At 39.6% G+C, this 24,952-nt stretch overlaps 1 protein-coding gene across 2 annotated transcripts in view; it reads right to left on the bottom strand.

The window, feature by feature from the left end:
• Positions 1 to 24,952, bottom strand: part of Socs16D (Suppressor of Cytokine Signaling at 16D) — a 101,843-nt gene that overhangs the window by 12,139 nt on the left and 64,752 nt on the right. For both annotated transcript variants that reach the window (XM_071695798.1, XM_071695797.1), the window contains exons 4-5: positions 13,860 to 16,121; positions 5,858 to 6,026 (exon numbers count right to left, since the gene is read on the bottom strand). In XM_071695798.1, coding sequence (XP_071551899.1) covers positions 5,858 to 6,026; positions 13,860 to 16,121 — 2,431 coding nt within the window. The remainder of the gene's footprint in view (positions 1 to 5,857; positions 6,027 to 13,859; positions 16,122 to 24,952) is intronic.

The following is a 24,952-nucleotide window of genomic DNA, read 5'->3' as shown; positions in this document are numbered from 1 at the left end:
CATGCAGGAGGGTGAAAGGCATGCAAGGAATAGAGTGAACTGGAACGATGTGGTATACCGGGGTAGACGTGCTGTCAATGGATTGAACCAGGGCATGTGAAGTGTCTGGGGTAAACCATGGAAAGTTCTGTGGGGCCTGGATGTGGAAATGGAGCTGTGGTTTCGGTGCATTATTACATGACAGCTAGAGACTGAGTGTGAACGAATGTGGCCTTTATTGTCTTTTCCTAGTGCTACCTCACACACATGAGAGGGGAGGGGGTTGTTCTTTCATGTGTAGCAGGGTGGCAATGGGAATTAATAAGGACAGACAGTATGAATTATGTACATGTGTATATATGTATATGTCTGTGTGTGTATATATATGTATACATTGAGATGTATAGGTATGTATATTTGCGTGTGTGGACGTGTATGTATATACATGTGTATGTGGGTGGGTTGGGCCATTCTTTCATCTGTTTCCTTGCGCTACCTTGCTAACACGGGAGACAGCGACAAAGCAAAATAAATAAATAAATAAAAATAAATATATATATATATATATATATATTTTTTATTTTTTTGCCGCTGTCTCCCGCGTTTGCAAGGTAGCGCAAGGAAACAGACGAAAGAAATGGCCCAACCAACCCCCATACACATGTATATATACATACATCCACACACGCAAATATACATACCTACACAGCTTTCCATGGTTTACCCAAGATGCTTCACATGCCCTGATTCAATCCACTGACAGCACATCAACCGCGGTATACCACATCGATCCAATTCACTCTATTCCTTGCCCTCCTTTCACCCTCTTGCATGTTCAGGCCCCGATCACACAAAATCCTTTTCACTCCATCTTTCCATCTCCAATTTGGTCTCCCACTTCTCCTCGTTCCCTCCACCTCCGACACATATATCCTCTTGGTCAATCTTTCCTCACTCATTCTCTCCATGTGCCCAAACCATTTCAAAACACCCTCTTCTGCTCTCTCAACCACGCTCTTTTTATTTCCACACATCTCTCTTACCCTTACGTTACTTACTCGATCAAACCACCTCACACCACACATTGTCCTCAAACATCTCATTTCCAGCACATCCATCCTCCTGCGCACAACTCTATCCATAGCCCACGCCTCGCAACCATACAACATTGTTGGAACCACTATTCCTTCAAACATACCCATTTTTGCTTTCCGAGATAATGTTCTCGACTTCCACACATTCTTCAAGGCTCCCAGAATTTTCGCCCCCTCCCCCACCCTATGATCCACTTCCGCTTCCATGGTTCCATCCGCTGCCAGATCCACTCCCAGATATCTAAAACACTTTACTTCCTCCAGTTTTTCTCCATTCAAACTTACCTCCCAATTGACTTGACCCTCAACCCTACTGTACCTAATAACCTTGCTCTTATTCACATTTACTCTTAACTTTCTTCTTTCACACACTTTACCAAACTCAGTCACCAGCTTCTGCAGTTTCTCACATGAATCAGCCACCAGCGCTGTATCATCAGCGAACAACGACTGACTCACTTCCCAAGCTCTCTCATCCCCAACAGACTTCATACTTGCCCCTCTTTCCAAAACTCTTGCATTCACCTCCCTAACAACCCCATCCATAAACAAATTAAACAACCATGGAGACATCACACACCCCTGCCGCAGACCTACATTCACTGAGAACCAATCACTTTCCTCTCTTCCTACACGTACACATGCCTTACATCCTCGATAAAAACTTTTCACTGCTTCTAACAACTTGCCTCCCACGCCAGGTATTAAGAATATATATATATATATATATATATATATATATATATATATATATATATATATATATATATATATATATATATATCCCTGGGGATAGGGGAGAAAGAATACTTCCCACGTATTCCCTGCGTGTCGTAGAAGGCGACTAAAAGGGGAGGGAGCGGGGGGCTGGAAATCCTCCCCTCTCAATTTTTTTTAATTTTCCAAAAGAAGGAACAGAGAGGGGGGCCAGGTGAGGATATTCCCTCAGTGGCCCAGTTCTCTGTTCTTAATGCTACCTCGCTAACGCGGGAAATGGCGAATAGTTTGAAAAAAAAAAATATATATATATATATTAGTGAAAGAGAAGAGAGAGGCATTTGGACAATTTTTGCAGGGAAAAAATGCAATTGAGTGGGAGATGTATAAAAGAAAGAGACAGGAGGTCAAGAGAAAGGTGCAAGAGGTGAAAAAGAGGGTAAATGAGAGTTGGGGTGAGAGAGTATCATTAAATTTTAGGGAGAATAAAAAGATGTTCTGGAAGGAGGTAAATAAAGTGCGTAAGACAAGGGAGCAAATGGGAACTTCAGTGAAGGGCGCAAATGGGGAGGTGATAACAAGTAGTGGTGATGTGAGAAGGAGATGGAGTGAGTATTTTGAAGGTTTGTTGAATGTGTTTGATGATAGAGTGGCAGATATAGGGTGTATTGGTCGAGGTAGTGTGCAAAGTGAGAGGGTTAGGGAAAATGATTTGGTAAACAGAGAAGAGGTAGTAAAAGCTTTGCGGAAGATGAAAGCCGGCAAGGCAGCAGGTTTGGATGGTACTGCAGTGGAATTTATTAAAAAAGGGGGTGACTGTATTATTGACTGGTTGGTAAGGTTATTTAATGTATGTATGACTCATGGTGAGGTGCCTGAGGATTGGCGGAATGCGAGTATAGTGCCATTGTACAAAGGCAAAGGGGATAAGAGTGAGTGCTCAAATTACAGAGGTATAAGTTTGTTGAGTATTCCTGGTAAATTATATGGGAGGGTATTGATTGAGAGGGTGAAGGCATTTACAGAGCATCAGATTTGGGAAGAGCAGTGTGGTTTCAGAAGTGGTAGAGGATGTGTGGATCAGGTGTTTGCTTTGAAGAATGTATGTGAGAAATACTTAGAAAAGCAAATGGATTTGTTTGTAGCATTTATGGATCTGGAGAAGGCATATGATAGAGTTGATAGAGATGCTCTGTGGAAGGTATTAAGAATATATGGTGTGGGAGGCAAGTTGTTAGAAGCAGTGAAAAGTTTTTATCGAGGATGTAAGGCATGTGTACGTGTAGGAAGAGAGGAAAGTGATTGGTTCTCAGTGAATGTAGGTTTGCGGCAGGGGTGTGTGATGTTTCCATGGTTGTTTAATTTGTTTATGGATGGGGTTGTTAGGGAGGTGAATGCAAGAGTTTTGGAAAGAGGGGCAAGTATGAAGTCTGTTGGGGATGAGAGAGCTTGGGAAGTGAGTCAGTTGTTGTTCGCTGATGATACAGCGCTGGTGGCTGATTCATGTGAGAAACTGCAGAAGCTGGTGACTGAGTTTGGTAAAGTGTGTGAAAGAAGAAAGTTAAGAGTAAATGTGAATAAGAGCAAGGTTATTAGGTACAGTAGGGTTGAGGGTCAAGTCAATTGGGAGGTAAGTTTGAATGGAGAAAAACTGGAGGAAGCGAAGTGTTTTAGATATCTGGGAGTGGATCTGGCAGCGGATGGAACCATGGAAGCGGAAGTGGATCATAGGGTGGAGGAGGGGGCGAAAATTCTGGGAGCCTTGAAGAATGTGTGGAAGTCAAGAACATTATCTCGGAGAGCAAAAATGGGTATGTTTGAAGGAATAGTGGTTCCAACAATGTTGTATGGTTGCGAGGCGTGGACTATGGATAGAGTTGTGCGCAGGAGGATGGATGTGCTGGAAATGAGATGTTTGAGGACAATGTGTGGTGTGAGGTGGTTTGATCGAGTAAGTAACGTAAGGGTAAGAGAGATGTGTGGAAATAAAAAGAGCATGGTTGAGAGAGCAGAGGAGGGTGTTTTGAAATGGTTTGGTCACATGGAGAGAATGAGTGAGGAAAGATTGACCAAGAGGATATATGTGTCGGAGGTGGAGGGAACGAGGAGAAGAGGGAGACCAAATTGGAGGTGGAAAGATGAAGTGAAAAAGATTTTGTGTGATCGGGGCCTGAACATGCAGGAGGGTGAAAGGAGGGCAAGGAATAGAGTGAGTTGGAGCGATGTGGTATACCGGGGTTGACGTGCTGTCAGTGGATTGAATCAGGGCATGTGAAGCGTCTGGGGTAAACCATGGAAAGCTGTGTAGGTATGTATATTTGCGTGTGTGGACGTATGTACATACATGTGTATGGGGGTGGGTTGGGCTTTTTAAAACTTTTTATAGTTTTATAAAGACACTACAAAAGCAAAACACTATAGTGATGCATTGGATATGTTGATTAGATGTAATTATTTGTGTTATTTTCACTGAACTATAAAATGTGTTGTAATGGGAAGGGGCAAGATAGCCATGGAGGGGCAACTGGGAAGGGGGTGGTGACCCATCAACCATCAAAATTCGAGTGAAAACAAACAACTATTAAGACTCACATACAACTATTATGACTTACCTTCCACACAGAAGAAAGCTATATAAGGAGTTTATTTTCTAGTGAATAGAGAATATAGAGTACTGTACAACATCTCATATAGGCCTATTTACTCATTATTACTGATGCAACACTGAAACAATACTATTGTAACAGTCATGTAAATATTCCTGGAGGATAGTTCTATTGGGCTATAAACTTCACTGTCAAGGAAGGGGTAGCATGGGGTAAAAATGTGGTGCAATGACCCATTAACTTGCTAAGAGAGATAACCTTCATTTAATTCCAAATCTGGTTTTATTGTTAGTGATCCATCTCATTTTAATGGTTACATGAGCAACAACAGAATACCCTCGATTTAACAGACCAATCGGGGGAGTGGGTGTACGTTAATGCCCGAAAGCTGTTAAATCGAGAATGTAACCTATGGGCCATTTTTTAATACAACATACAGTTCACATGCTTTCTTTTAACTCCTCTATCACTTGATGCCATTCTGAACTGTAAAGATTGCAAAATTATTTGATAAAGTCACAGTTCTCTATATACAACCTGACCACACAGTAGCTTGAGGCAAACTGAGACCAAAACAAAGTGGGTATACCCCACACTACCAAAAACAAGTGTGATATGAAATGCAAATGGTGCAGCATTTGAGATTTTTTAATTCTTTTAATTTTTTGAATTATTATTTATGTACTATTATTTGCCCAGTCCATTAAATCCGAAATCAGTTAAATTGGAGTTCGTTAAATCTGAGGTTTACTGTACTCTGTCTCATTCAAGTACTTGAATACCAAGGAATCCCTAAATGGCATCATCAACACAGGATTCCAAAATGATTTTCCACACATTTATGGGATAGAACATCTAATATTAGTTAACTTTGCTATCATTATGGAAGGCATCATGAGTGAAGAACTTAAAATATCATTTAATATTCCATGATCAGTGGAAGAGAATATTTAGAATGATAAATTAGAAATATGAGTTTTTTCAGGTTTGTTGCTATTGTGAGGCCTCGGATTTGTTCTAAGAATCTGTAACCTAATTTTCAAACGTTGCTTCTGTGAGGTGTTGCTCTATGGGCCCCTGGTACTCAAGAGATGACAATTCCTAATTACCTAGATTTCCACATGAATAACAAAATCAAGATGACTTAGGGGAAGGATCTAAGTTTTCATTAAATGGAATATAAATTACCGAGTGGAACAATATTACAATGATAATACATCCATTCAAAACTTAAACAATAATGCTGATAAAAAAATGGTTTGGGTTTTCACATACAAAAATCTATATGCAGGCTTGAGTTTATAATATGTGCCTGAGAATTATCTTACGGTACATAAAGATACAACAGACAACATAAAATTCCAGATTAGCTTAAGTAAGGTTAAGCGGCATTTGCATAATATACCTCATTTAAGTGAGTGTTAAAATGAATGCTTATAGGCAACTGACACCTTATCTTACCTTGGTCATGCTCAATCCTGACATGCCTTATAAAGCCATTGAGCTTAAAGGTCAGAGAAAAGATATAATGGTGGTCAGAGGAATCTCTCACAATGAAAGATCCATCTGGTTCATTTGCCAACACCTTCTCTGCTGCCTCCCCACTGATTGGACCCCAGTACCATCCACACTGTAAAAGAATCATATTAGAAGTATCCAAGGCATTAGCTAACATTGTAAAGGAAAGTCAGACAAATCATACTTACCTGAACTATTTGTAATATAAAATTTGGTAAATTAATTTCATTCAAGTTATTCCTGATGCTATCTCTGTTTATCACAGTCACATTCCAAAAAGAAAAAGGAGAAGGAAAATGACCAAGAAAGAAAGGAACAGAAGAAAAGAAGAAAAAATGAAAAGAAGAAAGATGAAAAGAAAAAATAAAAAGAGGAAATAAGAAAAAAAAGCAAGTTCTGACAAATGAAAAAATAATTCTCTCTTGTATGGTGTCCCAGAAGCTGTAAGAGATTTACTGGGAACCTTGTGGGTTAGACTCTCCTAAGACAATTATGCCTTCAGTTACCCACTCAAATCAGCAACTAACAATCGGCTATTTCATTATCTTCCCTCTAAATAACTCGGGAAGCAGCATGAGAGAAACTACTGGAGATCAAGGAGGTGCAGAAACTGAAAAGATGGCAAATGAGGGTAGGGGTGAGCAAGCATCAGCAAACTTAAGGAAGAACGTTTTAGAAGGATATTAATAGTTTAAAAAAAAATGGAAACATCAGTGAAAAGGGCAAATGGGGAAGTGGTAACAGACAGTGATGAAGAGATGGAATTTGTATTTTGAAGGACCAATGAATGTGTTTGACGATAAGGTGAAAGATGCAAGGTGTCCACAAGATAATGATCAGACATCCCTCCAGTTGCCCCCTCAACACCGTATCTTTACATTCCATCATCCCCAGAGAAACTGAGAGAGATGATGTTAAGTATACAAAACTAGGATATCGTCTGACAGTCACTTTAGTATGCACATAGCCATCAGCACTGGCTGACGTATGGCCAAGCTTAATTTTTAATCTTTTTCTTTCATACATATTCACTATTTCCCACATTATCAAGGTAGCTTTAAGAACAGAGGACTGAGCCTTAGAGGGAATATCCTCACTTGGTGCCCTTCTCTGTTACTTTTCTTTGGAAAAAAAAATGAAAACGAGAGGGAAGGATTTCCAGCCCCCCTGCACCCTCTCCTTTTAGTCGCCTTCTACAATACGCAGGGAATACATGGGAAGTATTCTTTCCCCCTATACCCAGGGATATTGTATACTGTTTAATTAATATTCTTTTCCGGTCATAAGTACGGATAGTCGTATATCCCTCTGGCAAATGCAGATGGGAAAAGGAACTGCAAAACAAATTAGATGGACAGAAAATTGGTTTTTCAAGATCAAATGTAAGGTTATTAAGATGGGCATGAAAATTACACATATGCAGGACATAGAGGCAAGTGGTTAATTAAATTTACAAGAGAAAAAAATAATATCAATCTAACAACTTAACACAAATTATGCAAAAACCCAGAGCAGAGAGGTGACCTAATGGAGTAAACCTCTTCACTTACCCAATAATTTCAAAGTTATTTTTTTTTTTTATTATACTTTGTCGCTGTCTCCCGCGTTTGCGAGGTAGCGCAAGGAAACAGACGAAAGAAATGGCCCAACCCCCCCCATACACATGTATATACATACGTCCACACACGCAAATATACATAACTACACAGCTTTCCATGGTTCACCCCAGACGCTTCACATGCCTTGATTCAATCCACTGACAGCACGTCAACCCCAGTATACCACATCGCTCCAATTCACTCTATTCCTTGCCCTCCTTTCACCCTCCTGCATGTTCAGGCCCCGATCACACAAAATCTTTTTCACTCCATCTTTCCACCTCCAATTTGGTCTCCCTCTTCTCCTCGTTCCCTCCACCTCATTCTCTCCATGTGCCCAAACCACTTCAAAACACCCTCTTCTGCTCTCTCAACCATGCTCTTTTTATTTCCACACATCTCTCTTACCCTTACGTTACTCACTTGATCAAACCACCTCACACCACACATTGTCCTCAAACATCTCATTTCCAGCACATCCATCCTCCTGCGCACAACTCTATCCATAGCCCACGCCTCGCAACCATACAACATTGTTGGAACCACTATTCCTTCAAACATACCCATTTTTGCTTTCCGAGATAATGTTCTCGACTTCCACACATTCTTCAAGGCCCCCAGAATTTTCGCCCCCTCCCCCACCCTATGATCCACTTCCGCTTCCATGGTTCCATCCGCTGCCAGATCCACTCCCAGATATCTAAAACACTTCACTTCCTCCAGTTTTTCTCCATTCAAACTCACCTCCCAATTGACTTGACCCTCAACCCTACTGTACCTAATAACCTTGCTTTTATTCACATTTACTCTTAACTTTCTTCTTTCACACACTTTACCAAACTCAGTCACCAGCTTCTGCAGTTTCTCACATGAATCAGCCACCAGCGCTGTATCATCAGCGAACAACAACTGACTCGCTTCCCAAGCTCTCTCATCCCCAACAGACTTCATACTTGCCCCTCTTTCCAAAATTCTTGCATTTACCTCCCTAACAACCCCATCCATAAACAAATTAAACAACCAAGGAGACATCACACACCCCTGCCGCAAACCTACATTCACCGAGAACCAATCACTCTCCTCTCTTCCTACACGTACACATGCCTTACATCCTCGATAAAAACTTTTCACTGCTTCTAACAACTTTCCTCCCACACCATATATTCTTAATACCTTCCACAGAGCATCTCTATCAACTCTATCATATGCCTTCTCCAGATCCATAAATGCTACATACAAATCCATTTGCTTTTCTAAGTATTTCTCACATACATTCTTCAAAGCAAACACCTGACCCACACATCCTCTACCACTTCTGAAACCACACTGCTCTTCCCCAATCTGATGCTCTGTACATGCCTTCACCCTCTCAATCAATACCCTCCCATATAATTTACCAGGAATACTCAACAAACTTATACCTCTGTAATTTGAGCACTCACTCTTATCAAAGTATGTTCCAAAAATCATAGAATTTTTTAATGTAGTTTTGGAATGTACACAGATAGAAAGATTATCACATGAAATACCATAATCTGAAACGTTGACATCTTGGAAAATATTACAATGAAATACACAGTTGCGGCGAGTCTCAAGTTATATCAACGAATACAAAATTAATTGTTAGTCAAAGAATAGAAAACGTAACTTAGTGAACTTTAGATTATAAAAGACATTAGAAATAATAAAGAAAATGACAAATTATAGAAGAAATGTATAAACCATATTATTTCATTACTTCTACAGGATAACACATATTGTTTCCTTTATTCCATGCTGCTGTGGCTTGTGCCTTCAACTATCATGTCGGCAAGTTCATTACTGTAAGATAGAAAATAAATTATACATTTCCCTTTTCCATAGCCAGAGGTTGAACCATTATATGACATTCATTTTCTCATTTCATTTCAAGCTAGAAGTTTCAGTTTTCTAAATTATTTCTTACTTTTTTCATATGTATATATATGTATATGTGTGTGTGTGTGTATATGTGCGTGTGTATGTTTGTGTATGTATATATGTATATATATATATATATATATATATATATATATATATATATATATATATATATATATATATATATATATATATATATTATCCCCGGGGATAGGGGTGAAAGAATGCTTCCCACGCATTCCTCGCGTGTCGTAGAAGGCGACTAGAGGGGACGGGAGCGGGAGGCCAGAAATCCTCCCCTCCTTGAATTTTTTAACTTTCTAAAATGGGAAACAGAAGAAGGAGTCACGCGGGGAGTGCTCATCCTCCTCGAAGGGTCAGACTGGGGTGTCTAAATGTGTGTGGATGTAACCAAGATGTGAAAAAAGGAGAGATAGGTAGTATGTTTGAGGAAAGGAACCTGGATGTTTTGGCTCTGAGTGAAACGAAGCTCAAGGGTAAAGGGGAAGAGTGGTTTGGGAATGTCTTGGGAGTAAAGTCAGGGGTTAGTGAGAGGACAAGAGCAAGGGAAGGAGTAGCAGTACTCCTGAAACAGGAGTTGTGGGAGTATGTGATAGAATGTAAGAAAGTAAATTCTCGATTGATATGGGTAAAACTGAAAGTTGATGGAGAGAGATGGGTGATTATTGGTGCATATGCACCTGGGCATGAGAAGAAAGATCATGAGAGGCAAATGTTTTGGGAGCAGCTGAATGAGTGTGTTAGTGGTTTTGATGCACGAGACCGGGTTATAGTGATGGGTGATTTGAATGCAAAGGTGAGTAATGTTGCAGTTGAGGGAATAATTGGTATACATGGGTGTTCAGTGAGGATATTCCCTTAAAGGCCCAGTTCTCTGTTCTTAACGCTACCTCGCTAACGCGGGAAATGGCGAATAGTTTGAAAGAAGAAAAATGGGTGTTCAGTGTTGTAAATGAAAATGGTGAAGAACTTGTAGATTTATGTGCTGAAAAAGGACTGGTGATTGGGAATACCTGGTTTAAAAAGCAAGATATACATAAGTATACGTATGTAAGTAGGAGAGATGGCCAGAGAGCGTTATTGGATTACATGTTAATTGACAGGTGCGCGAAAGAGAGACTTTTGGATGTTAATGTGCTGAGAGGTGCAACTGGAGGGATGTCTGATCATTATCTTGTGGAGGCTAAGGTGAAGATTTGTATGGGTTTTCAGAAAAGAAGAGTGAATGTTGGGGTGAAGAGGGTGGTGAGAGTAAGTGAGCTTGGGAAGGAGACTTGTGTGAGGAAGTACCAGGAGAGACTGAGTACAGAATGGAAAAAGGTGAGAACAATGGAAGTAAGGGGAGTGGGGGAGGAATGGGATGTATTTAGGGAATCAATGATGGATTGTGCAAAAGATGCTTGTGGCATGAGAAGAGTGGGAGGTGGGTTGATTAGAAAGGATAGTGAGTGGTGGGATGAAGAAGTAAGATTATTAGTGAAAGAGAAGAGAGAGGTATTTGGACGATTTTTGCAGGGAAAAAATGCAATTGAGTGGGAGATGTATAAAAGAAAGAGACAGGAGGTCAAGAGAAAGGTGCAAGAGGTGAAAAAGAGGGCAAATGAGAGTTGGGGTGAGAGAGTATCGTTAAATTTTAGGGAGAATAAAAAGATGTTATGGAAGGAGGTAAATAAAGTGCATAAGACAAGGGAGCAAATGGGAACTTCAGTGAAGGGTGCAAATGGGGAGGTGATAACAAGTAGTGGTGATGTGAGAAGGAGATGGAGTGAGTATTTTGAAGGTTTGTTGAATGTGTTTGATGATAGAGTGGCAGATATAGGGTGTTTTGGTCGAGGTGGTGTGCAGAGTGAGAGGGTTAGGGAAAATGATTTGGTAAACAGAGAAGAGGTGGTAAAAGCTTTGCGGAAGATGAAAGCCGGCACAGCAGCAGGTTTGGATGGTATTGAAGTGGAATTTATTAAAGAAGGGGGTGACTGTATTATTGACTGGTTGGTAAGGTTATTTAATGTATGTATGACTCATGGTGAGGTGCCTGAGGATTGGCGGAATGCGAGTATAGTGCCATTGTACAAAGGCAAAGGGGATAAGAGTGAGTGCTCAAATTACAGAGGAATAAGTTTGTTGAGTATTCCTGGTAAATTATATGGGAGGGTATTGATTGAGAGGGTGAAGGCATGTACAGAGCATCAGATTTGGGAAGAGCAGTGTGGTTTCAGAAGTGGTAGAGGATGTGTGGATCAGGTGTTTGCTTTGAAGAATGTATGTGAGAAATACTTAGAAAAGCAAATGGATTTGTTTGTAGCATTTATGGATCTGGAGAAGGCATATGATAGAGTTGATAGAGATGCTCTGTGGAAGGTATTAAGAATATATGGTGTGGGAGGCAAGTTGTTAGAAGCAGTGAAAAGTTTTTATCAAGGATGTAAGGCATGTGTACGTGTAGGAAGAGAGGAAAGTGATTGGTTCTCAGTGAATGTAGGTTTGCGGCAGGGGTGTGTGATGTTTCCATGGTTGTTTAATTTGTTTATGGATGGGGTTGTTAGGGAGGTGAATGCAAGAGTTTTGGAAAGAGGGGCAAGTATGAAGTCTGTTGGGGATGAGAGAGCTTGGGAAGTGAGTCAGTTGTTGTTCGCTGATGATACAGCGCTGGTGGCTGATTCATGTGAGAAACTGCAGAAGCTGGTGACTGAGTTTGGTAAAGTGTGTGAAAGAAGAAAGTTAAGAGTAAATGTGAATAAGAGCAAGGTTATTAGGTACAGTAGGGTTGAGGGTCAAGTCAATTGGGAGGTAAGTCTGAATGGAGAAAAACTGGAGGAAGTAAAGTGTTTTAGATATCTGGGAGTGGATCTGGCAGCGGATGGAACCATGGAAGCGGAAGTGGATCATAGGGTGGGGGAGGGGGCGAAAATCCTGGGAGCCTTGAAGAATGTGTGGAAGTCGAGAACATTATCTCGGAAAGCAAAAATGGGTATGTTTGAAGGAATAGTGGTTCCAACAATGTTGTATGGTTGCGAGGCGTGGGCTATGGACAGAGTTGTGCACAGGAGGATGGATGTGCTGGAAATGAGATGTTTGAGGACAATGTGTGGTGTGAGGTGGTTTGATCGAGTAAGTAACGTAAGGGTAAGAGAGATGTGTGGAAATAAAAAGAGCGTGGTTGAGAGAGCAGAAGAGGGTGTTTTGAAATGGTATGGGCACATGGAGAGAATGAGTGAGGAAAGATTGACCAAGAGGATATATGTGTCGGAGGTGGAGGGAACGAGGAGAAGTGGGAGACCAAATTGGAGGTGGAAAGATGGAGTGAAAAAGATTTTGTGTGATCGGGGCCTGAACATGCAGGAGGGTGAAAGGAGGGCAAGGAATAGAGTGAATTGGATCGATGTGGTATACCAGAGTTGACGTGCTGTCAGTGGATTGAATCAGGGCATGTGAAGCGTCTGGGGTAAACCATGGAAAGCTGTGTAGGTATGTACATCTGTGTGTGTGGACGTATGTATATACATGTGTATAGGGGTGGGTTGGGCCATTTCTTTCGTCTGTTTCCTTGCGCTACCTCGCAAACGTGGGAGACAGCTGCAAAAAAGAAAAAAGAAACTTTAGAAATACTGCTATGTATTCTGACATTCATGCATAACTGACAGTGTAATTACCAGTAAAGCAAACAGTTGGGCTTGAACAATAAGAGGTAAAGAAAAACCTCATAGCATCAGCAAGACTATTTGAGTCAGTGCTGACAGAATCTTGAGGCATTATCCTTATCAAATATCTGTATAGTATTCACTGTGATATTCACCATTACTCAGCATTTTCAGGGTGAAAAATAGTGGAAAAGGTGAAATAAACAATTCACCTGCACTTCCTCCAAGAGATATTTCACTCTGATTTTGTGCGCTTGATTACACAAGCTGCAGCGTTTCTCCTCATTCGATGAAGTATTTGCTTAATCTGTGTGTCTGTATAGTCATCGCTATCACATTCATCTTCATTTAACAAAATGGGGGTGAAAAAAACAGGAAAAATTAGCAAAAATGTGGCAAAAGTATGCACCTCTTGTGAGAGAAGCCTGTCTGTGCTGTAATCTGCAGATGTAAATCTATTGAAAGTGATGATACCTAGTATGATCTCATTTGCCGGGAATGATAGAAAACATACCTGAAACCCAACACAAGTTATCTCATGATGATAATTTTCCAAACATAAGTGACCCAAGTTAACTCAGGATAAAAATGATGCCACAAAGTTCAGCCAAAGTGTACTCAGAACAGTATGGGAAAGAATGAAAAGGTGGAGACAAATCATAAGATATGCAAAAAAGGTGGGTATGTATGAAATGTTCAAAGATATTTGGTGACATCTATATGTACAAGATTTAAATGGAAATTTGCCACAAGAAAATCAGAGTCCAACACAGGAATGTGTTTACTTACATCTTTCACTTTTTCAATTATTGAGGCAAAATCACAGCCCTCCTCTTCTCTCCGTTCTCCTCCTGATTCAGTCTGAGTTGTTTTGGCAGTGGTGTCCTCCTCTCCACTGGTGGGTAAAGGTAGAGGAGGTAATGCTCGGTTGGTTACAATGGCTGGAGAACGAGATGGTGCTGTACTTTGCACGGGTACAGTAGGTGTTTTAGCTGGCTGTTCATCAGTTTCTGCCCTTAAGTTGCCCAGGCATGACAACAAACCTGTGTTCATGCCATTAGAGTGGCGATGATTGCTGCTGTGGTGGTTCTGCTGATTGTGAATGTTTCTGGTGATGGTGGTTGTTGCATGGTTGGTTGTATGGTTGGGTTGCGGACCTGAGGTGGGGGAGCAGACAAGGGTTGTGGTGCCGTTGCCTGCAATTTCTGAAAATCCCTGAGTTGCAGTATCCACACAGCTCCCACTTTTCAATCTGGTGCCACTGGATTTTGTTCCTTTCTTGAGGCCAAATATTGTAATTAAAGTATTACGAATATTACTAGATAAACTTCTGCCTTTCTTTCGGTTATCCTCAAGACGGTTTTCTGAACCATCTTTTCTTTTACATGATTTCACAGAAGTAAATGGAATTATTCTGCATATTTTGGATTGTTCATGAACACCTTTATGACTATGTTGAACCCTATTAGTTTTACTACAGTTTATGGTATCGTCTGACTCATGGAAAGATTTTCTAACTTCTTCAAGAGTCATGTGTATAGGCTCATGATTTTCTTTACTTGCACCATGTTTAGGAGTCATGCTTAGAGCACAGCCAATGTTACTAGGTACACTATGACGTTTACTGACTCTCAGCAAATCACCACTTACAGATGTGACTGACTGGCCAGAGTGTTGTCTACTTCTGGTCACACTACTTTCTTTGAATTGTCTGCTGCCACTAACATGATCAGAACTACCCACTTTTTTTGAACTGTTGTCATTTAAAACACTAGCACTAGCACTGGCATTGTTCTTTGCATGTCTCCTGTGATGTCTTTTTTTAGGTTGATGCATAATGGCCTTTGGGTGTAATATTTGTCCTTCCTTAGGCTTCACTACATCTACTGGCACTGCATAGATATCTCCATCCAGTGGCACATTATAAATGTCACTTACATCACTGTGGGAGGTTTTGGAAGTAGGAAAGAGCAAGGCATCGTGTGACACAGCGCCGGTGATGAGGTGAGAGTCGTCCATGCGAGGGCCGGAGCTTACCAACGAATCATGGGAAAAGGAAAGGCTGGAGCCCAAAGAAGATCTGGAGTGTGGTCTGTGAGAAGGACTGTAGGGCAGCTCTGGAGTCCAGCACAAACCAGGACTCCCACAAGACAACCCTAAAAGTGGGATACTAGACTTACGATTACCTTTACCTCCACCCACAGTCCACCAGCTGCTCTCTTTTCTCTGATATTCTTCCCGACACTGTTCACGCTGACACTGGCCTGAGCACTTAATCGACCAACCTATAGAGGAGCTAACGGAGAGAGCTTCCTCTATAACTTGTTTCACAAATAATGATGCAAATTTGTCGATCCAAACACAGCCTTCCCTAGCCATGCGTTCAAAATCACTGTTACCTGTATCTGTTGGATTTTCTGCTTCTTTAGTTTTCCTTAAAACACCATTTAATCTATAATTCTCTTGTAACATTGTTTCAGAATTCTTTATACAAAATTTTTTATCATAAAATGCCTCATCACTTGCACAAAATTCAGTAAAAACTCTTCCACTATGCAATTTTTCTTTCCTTGGGACTGAGTTTACTGTTATTACACAGTTTTGTGTGTTCATTCTAGCTTGCTCAACTCCTGGCCTCAGTGGGCCTGTGTGAGGACTTAGGGCACTAGGGTGAAGTGGTATCACAGATGAAAAAGCTTCCTTAGGGTTGTCTCTTGGGGATGAGGAGTGCCACTCGGAGTCCTGACTTACAATGTGCAAAGCAGGCCCAGTGATGTCTGTTTCTTGGGATGGGAGGAGATGATGCTGAGTAGTGGGACTCTGGTTGGTGGGCACTGGACTATGACAGGAAACTGTAGGACTGTGGTGACTTGGTGTTGGGCTGTGATGGGGAGAGGAAGGACTGTGGTGTGAGGGTGATGGACTATGAGCTACTACTGTGGGACTCTCAGAGTGAGGCCAGAGCTCTGGTAGGACTTCCAGACCAGCTGGATCACCATCCAGGGAGCCGAACCACACCTCACTTGTTCCACTACTCACGCTGCTCCCAGCCTGCAATTAGAAAATATTCTTTTAGTCTTACTCATATCATAACTTCATAAAAAAAAATGGTGCAAGCAAATTTTCCCTGAACAATGTGACTACATACTATCTGCACAACTTCAGATATTCAAAACCATTCAGCACTGGATGAAATATTTTGCTGAAGATACAATATGAATAATAAATACATAAACAATGGTTCATTGAATTTAGGCAGCTATTTGGTTGAAAGTACACAACTGAAGTACTACAGACATCACAGAACTGGAAAGTCATTGTTGTAACTAGTTAACTAATTATAAAAAGGCTTAAAATCAAGGTGCAGCTGGATATTTTCACACTCTGGACAAGCACAAGTGAGGTACATCTACTTGGGTGAGGCATACTTCCGAGAATTTTTGGAAACAAGCAATTTCTAAAGCCAATTTTGTAGAAAACGAATCTGCTGGAATTTTTTACCTATGATGATAGGTTAGCTGAAAGCAAAAATTCAAAACGGCAGCCAAAATTGACCATTTTTTTCCCACTACTATGTGACATTTTTACTTATTGTTCTTTAACATGTCATTTCTTAATTGGTTGTTGATATCAAATCTGATGTCAAAATGATGATTAATGGTAAGTTTAGAAATACATTACTAATACTCTCCATAAGAATTAGAAAAATCTGATCTATTTTTTTGTTCGGACAAGGTGTAATTAGATTCATCATTGTGCCTAATGTCTGTATGCACTGTTTTCCTCCAGGGCATGAACATAATTTCACTATGCACTGTTTTCCTCCAGGGCATGAACTGTGACCATGCATGCTGCTGAATATCAAACTGCAAATAGTGAAATTGTCAGGAAAACATTATTCGACAGTATATTAGGCGGAGAATAAATTCACAGCTGGAAGTAACTTACCTGGGCACAGCATCATAGGATGTATGCTGTATCTATGTAAAATAAGAGAGACAAAAGCAGACCTCAGAGATTGAGTGCAGTAGAAAGGTGGCTAAAGAACTGTGAAGACTCTGAATCAGTAAAAATGTTTATCTAATGCACAACAGTGCAGTTGGACAAAAAATAAAGAATGACTAAGAAATTTTCGAAAATTTCTGAAAGCAGGTGAGCAACAAAAAAAAAGCACAAGAAAATAGATGAAGAAGAAGGTACAAAGTTTAAATGAAAAAAAAAAAGACAAGAAATGCATATGATGTAAGAATAGGGAATTCACTATATCAAGCTAAACAAGAAGAATAGTTTGGCATTAAAAGGACTGCAAAAGATGATGCTTTCAATCAAGACAAATGCTATGGAAGCTATAAAGCAACTTGTCAGTCTACAGTCTCATTGTCATGAAAAAAAGAAGAGATAAGAGAAACATATCAAATAGGGAGCAATAAAGAGAGAGCATGAATCCAGGGGAGCAAAATGCAGTTTTTTGTTGCAAAGTGAAGATGAAGTACTGAGCACAGATCATGATGAAGATTTTGATTTATTAACTGCTACTCCTACGGAGCCATCGGTGATTACATGAAGTATTACTAACAAACTGCCAAGTAGTGGCTGCTCCTCTGACACACAGTGATTTATTCCTCAAAGTCAAGGTTGGGGAAAGTGGTAAGAAACTTGGTGATACACCAGGATGATGCACAGTTTTGTGCTTGCCAGATTACAAAGTAAGTGATGCAACTTCAGTGCTTCACAGATTACAAAGTAAGTAAAGTAAGTGCTGGAGATTTAGCAGGTATAATAGTGCAGACTGTAACAGCTCCTTGCAAAAGTGAGTTACCTTTGAGCTACAATTACACATGACATATGACAGAAGAGAAGAATGAAATGTTCAGATGGTTTCAATCATTATGTATGAAAGAATTCACTATTGAAGAATTGAGAACATCAATAAGGAATGCTGTGAAACCTGAAGACAATCTTGTGTAAATGTAGAAATCCCCTATAAACTGTGTCCTGACTGTTTAAGAGTTGTTAATATGTTACATGAGGCTGGAGTAATAGGATGAGTAGCATATGACAAATGTCTGTGTTGTGTATTGTTTACTGTTCATGTAAAAATGTCAAAATTTTGACATTAGTGATTTTTCTCTTTTGTATTCCCATGGCTGCCCTGATGCTCAGTATCCATATAAATGTATCATGATACCAGCAAACCCTAAAATATAAGAAAAGACATTACAAGACATAATAAAAAAAGAACATACTAGTTGTGAAGAATGGACAACTTTGGCTGCCATTTTGAATTTTTGCATTCTACCCACTTAGGGTGTTATCCTAGGAAAAATTCCACCAGATTCATATTCTACACCCAAAATGGCCATAGAAAAAAAAACTCTTATCAAATTTAAAAGTGTGCCCAACACTACATTCTACAAAGTCAAAGTGGCACATGTAAAGGAAGTTTTACTGAGCAAATACTGTGGTATATACACTATCCACTAAGAGATAATTATGCACTAGGTGATAATTAGCTGAACATTAGGTGATGAATTCTTACAGTAATATATTACATATGACATGATTCATAACCTAAGTGAAAACTCAGCTGTTTACTTGTTTAGCTATATAATTGTTCAGAACTGTATGTAATGTTCACAATGGTAGGTGTAGGACCGTTCCTATATCTGTCTGTAAGAGCTCTGATTGGTACGAGTCGATTGTGGTGATGAACGCCGGTCCACTAGGGTGGGTCATCAAGAGAGAAGAGGTCTCGGTGATGGGGATGTCAATAGTTTATTGCCAAAATGCCATATGAGGTGCCAGAGTTGGTTAATCACACAGAGGTGTAAGATGGGCCCAGGGTGATTCTGCATGCTCTTTTCTGCACTTTTTCTAGCTGGTCCCTCTGTGTGGCAGTAAGTACGGAAAACCAGGCATGGGGAGGCATAAGTGAGCTTAGGTAGAATGAAGACGGAATAAGCACCTAGTAATCTCAGTTGGTGGAGAAGGTAGATATGGTACAAAGAAGATTTGAAGATAGTATTGACATGACTCTCCCAGATTAAAACATTTTTTATAGTGACACTAAAAAGTTTGAAAAAAGTTTGAAGTCAAACTTCTCTGGCACCATCACCCTCTACAGACTGCATTCTCACCTCCCTTGCCAAGACTCTTGCATTCACCTCTCTCACAACCCCATCCATAAATAAATTAAACAGCCATGATGACATTACACACCCTAGCCACACACTAACCTTCACCTGGAACCACTCACTCTCCTCTCTTTCTACTGTACCCATTGCCTTACACTCTTGACAAAACCTTCTCACTGCTACTGTTAGCTTTCCTACCACGCCATATCTGTACCAACCCTATTATATGCTTTTTTCCAAGCCATAAATGCCACATACAAATTCTTCTGTTTCTCTATGTATTTCACACCCATTCTTCAAAGCAAACATCTTATCTGCATGACCTCTACCACTCCTGAAACCACACCGTTCCTCCCCAATCTGATGCTCTGTACATGCTTTCACCCTTGCAATCATCGTGCTACCATATAACTCACCAACTCTGTTCCCTCTGCCTTGAAACAATGGCACTTACATTTCACTAATCCTCTACCACCTCACCATGACCCATATATTGAGTGAAAATCCTAACGGTGAAAATCCTAACAAACCAACTTAAACCAACCAATCAAAAACACAGTCATCACCTTTCTTAAGAAATTCAACTATAATACCATCCACTCCTACTGCACTGCCACATTTCATCTTATGTAAGGCTTTCACCACCTCTCTTCACAAAACTACTTTTCTACCTATATATCTATCTGTGATGCCTGTTCCCACCAAGAACTCCCATTAAGGGGTGGCCATGGCAAAAGAGTCCCCACTTATCAATCCTTACATGACTCACTTGCATACACAATTCCAAGCATTCTTCCACCCTTTCTCCCATTCCAAAACTCTTCCACTCTTATTTCCCCATGTCACAAGTGGTCTTCCTCTCACACCAAACCCTTTAATAATAATATCATACACTCTCCTTGTAAACTTCCCATCTTGCATTCTTTCCAAAAGCCCAAACCAACTCAAAGTATTATGTTTCACCCACTCTACCACTCCACAATTCATTACCTTACAATTCTTGCCATACCAAATCTTTTATATGTTCCCTCATATCTTTCTTCATTCTACCTAGTCATACCACATGCTCCCCTTAACAAGCTCATTTCCACAGCCTGGATTCTATGTCTATGTTTTGGCTGCATAGGTCAGCATTGGAAGGATTACACTCCATTAATCTTTCTTCACTTCAATACTTACACCTATACACACTTTCCATACCTCTAACTTTGCCTACCTAAACAACTCAAATACCCTAAATCTGTCATCCTTCCATCAAACACATTCAACAAACCTTCAAAATGCTCACTGCATCTCCTCCAACTCATCACTACGTATTACCACCTCTCAATCTGCCCCTTTCAATGATGTTCCCATTTATACTTTTTTTTCTCACTCTATTAACCTCCTCACAAAACATGTTATTCGCCCTGAAGTTTATTGATAATGCCTATCCCATACTCTCATCTGCCCTCTTTTTCAACACCTTCAACTTCCAGTTAACCTCCTGCCACTTTCTCTTGTACATCTCACAGGCATTTGCACTCCTTCCCTGTCAGTACTACTCACACACCTTTCTTTTCTCTTTCACTAGCAACTTTACTTCATCTCACTACCCATTCTCACCTGCCCATCAAACTTCTGTATGCCACACACTTCTCTTGTACATGCCAGAGCTATTTCCCTAAACATCTCCAATTCCTCACACCTAATTTGCACTCCTTGCTTCATTTACTCTCACCTTTTGTCATATTTATCATACACACATACATACATACACACATATCTGTTTATCCATTCATTTATTATACATAATCTCTGTTTCCCATGTCAGCAAGGTAGCATCAGGAAACAGACGAAGAATGGCCCATCCACTCATATATACAAATTTATATACATAAACGCCCATATATATATCAACATATACATACACATACGCAGACATACATACACATGTACATATTCATACTTGCTTGCCTTTCTCCATTCCTGTTGCTTCCCCACCCCACAGGAAAACAGCATCCCTATCCCCTGCTTCAGCAAGGTAGCGCCAGGAAAACAGACAAAAAAAGGCCACATTCATTCACATTCAGTCTCTAGCTGTCATGTGTAAAGCACCAAAACCATAGCTCCCTTTCCCCATCCAGGCCCCAAAAACCTTTCCATGGTTTACCCCAGATGCTTCACATGCCCTGGTTCAATCCACTGACAGCACGTCGACCCCGTTACACCACATCATTCCAATTCACTCTATTCCTTGCATGCCTTTCACCCTCCTGTATGTTCAGGCCCCTATCGCTCAAAATCTTTTTTCACTTCATCCTTCCACCTCCAATTTCATCTCCCACTTCTCCTCGTTCCCTAAACCTATGACACATATAAACTTTGTCAATATTTTCTCACTCATTCTCTCCATGCGACCAAAACACTTCAATACACCCTCTTCTGCTCTCTCAACCAAACTCTTTTTATTACCAAACATCTCTCTTACCCTTTCATTACTTACTCGATCAAACCACCTCACACAACATATTATCCTCAAACATCTCATTTCCAACTCATTCACCCTCCTCCAGACAGCCCTATCTATAGCACATGCCTCACAACCATAAAACATTGTTGAAACCACTATTCCTTCAAACATACCTATTTTTTCTTTCTGATATAACATTCTCACCTTCCACACATTCTTCAACACTCCCAGAACCTTTACCCCCTCCCCCACCCTATGACTCACTTCCGCTTCAATGGTTCCATCCGCTGCCAAATCCACTCTCAGATATCTAAAACACTTAACTTCCTCCAGTTTTTCTCCATTCAAATTTACCTCCCAATTTACTTGTCCCTCAACCCCACTGTACCAAATAACCTTGCTCTCATTCACATTTCTCTCAGCTTTCGTCTTTCACACACTTTACCAAACTCAGTCACCAGCTTCTGCAGTTTCTCATCTGAATCAGCCACCAGCACTGTATCATCAGCAAACAACAAATGACACTTCCCAAGCCCTCTCATCCACAACAGATTGCATATTTGCCCCTCTCTCCAAAACTCTTGCATTCACCTCCTTAACAACCCCATCCATAAACAAATAAAACAACCATGGAGACATCACACACCCCTGCCACAAACCGACATTCACTGGGAACCAATCATTTTCCTCTCTTCCTACTTGTACACATGCCTTACATCCTCGATAAAAACTTTTCACTGCTTCTAACAATTTACCTCCCACACCATATACTCTTAATACCTTCCACAGAGCATCTCTATCAACTCTAGCATAAGCCTTCTCCAGATCCATAGATGCTACATACAAATCCATCTGTTTTTCAAAGTACTTCTCACGTACATTCTTCAAAGCAGACACCTGATCCACACATCCTTGGGCCATTTCTTTCATCTGTTTCCTTGCGCTACCTCGCAAATGCAGGAGACAGCGACAAAGCAAAATAAAAAAAAATATGAAAAAAATATATATATATTACTGGGAGAGATCACAATCAAGTATGTGATCAAATAAATTCCATCCTTACCACAGGGAAATGAAACACGATAAGTTACCAAGTGCACTTTCGTGTTATGATCACATCATCAGGGGAGATACAGGAAAGAAACATAACAGTCAGTCGATACAGAAAGAAGAGATGTAGCTAGGATGCCATTTGGTAAACAAGTGACTACCTGAATGGAGGTCAGGTGCATTCAAGTCTGGCAACATGCATATCATGACATTTATCATGGGAACAGGAACAGTTTACAAATTCTATCAACAATAAAGCTATCCAATTTGTACAGACCTTCACTTATATTAATGTTACAATTCTTTCAGTATTCAATAATAGAAGATTCAATGATATTTCTTGTGGTAGAAGAGCTAGAGTTAATAACTGAGATGGCATTACTCCAGTCAATACAATGATCATAATTTTTAACATGATTAAACAAGGCATTTGATTCTTGTCCCATTCTTATACTATACTTATGTTGCTTAAGTCTAACAGAAAGATCCTTAACAGTCTGCCCAACATAAAACTTATCACAGTTAATAACTGATATGGCATTACTCCAGTCAATACAATGATCATAATTTCTAACATGATTAAACAAGGCATTTGATTCTTGTCCCATTCTTATACTATACTTATGTTGCTTACGTCTAACAGAAAGATCCTTAACAGTCTGCCCAACATAAAACTTATCACAGTTTTTACATGGTACTCTTTAAATGCATCCGGTGGAATATTCTTTATAGTATTGTTGTTGCTGAAGACAACATTTCTATCAAAGGATTTAAGCAACATGGGAAGTAAAGTTAAATCATTACTAAAAGGGAGAACTAAAAGGTTCTTGGTGTCAAGGGAAAGTTTGAGTTTAACTCTATAAAATGTTTTCTTTGCCAACTTAAGAGGTTTATCAATGAAAAGTCTAGGATACTTAAATTTGGATCTAATAGAACATATCTTCACAAACTCACCATCAATAAGCTCTGGACTGCATAAATGTAATGTCTAAAAGAACAAAGACTGGAATTATGAAAATTTAACTCAGTCATGTTGAGCTGAGGAATAATGAATATATGAGCATACATTGGTAGATTTTCTGTATATGCTAAACTTCTTTCCATCCATATGAATCATGCAATCTAAAAATGGTAACACAATTATTTTCCATTTCTACAGTAAAGTTGATGGAAGGTACTAAATTAAGGGAGAAATTTTTTCTAATTTTCATTTGTTGGGCAAACATAAAGATCATCATCTACATACCTAAACCAAACTGCATTAGAGGGTAAGATATCCTTTAGTAACTTTGATTCAGAGTTCCATGTAAAGATCACTTAATACAAGTAAAAGAGGGTTACCCATTGCCATACCAAATTTCTCAGCATATTATTCTCTATTAAATTGAAATACACAGTCTTTCACACACAACTTCATCCATTAAATAAAAATAGACTTTGAAACAGGTAAATAAATATTATTCAAGACTTCAATTAAATATTCTAAAAGGTCATCAACTGGAACTTTTGTGAAGAGATAAAACATCAAAACTAACCAGTTTGAAAAAAAATCAGTTGATATCATTAAGATTGTTAACTAAATCTACATTGTACATGATATTAAAATTTGATATCTTACCCACTAATGGGCTTAATAAAGAAACTAACCACTTTGACAATTTATACGACAGAGTCTACTGAACTCACGATGAGTCCTCCTCGAAAATTTGGTTTATGTGTTTTGATAAGTCCATACATATATGGTATTGAAGGGGACAAAAATGAAAAACTTTTGATAAGAGACCCTTTATCTTTCAACAACTTCAGTTCTTTATATCAAAATGAGAATCAACTGCTTCTAGGGGATTCTTACTGAGTTTTAAGTATGTTGTGTCATCACTTAAAAGATCATTCATTTTAGATAAATAATCCCTTTTGTTCATAATCACACCTGTGTTAGCCTTATCGGCCTTAGTAATATGTATATCATTTTATTTTCAAATCACTGATAGCTCTTATAAACCTTTTAGGACATGTAAGATCCACTGGTTTTGACAAACTGGCATACATTAAACCTTTACAGATGTTAATTTCATCATTAGATAATTTACTGTACTTTTCTAAATTACAAAAATATTTTGTGATAACGCAGTTGGCTTCCTTGTTAGAGCACACAAAACTTAATCCATAGCCTAGGGCACACAAAGAATCCTTGTCCAGTTGTTTATTGGACAGGTATACCACACAGGAAGGGTTTATGTTCTTAG

Source organism: Panulirus ornatus, chromosome 58 (genome assembly GCF_036320965.1).
Source record: "Panulirus ornatus isolate Po-2019 chromosome 58, ASM3632096v1, whole genome shotgun sequence".
Taxonomy (NCBI): Eukaryota; Metazoa; Arthropoda; class Malacostraca; order Decapoda; family Palinuridae; genus Panulirus; species Panulirus ornatus.
Note: the sequence above shows the minus strand (reverse complement) of the source record. Positions and strands in the feature narration are given on the sequence as shown.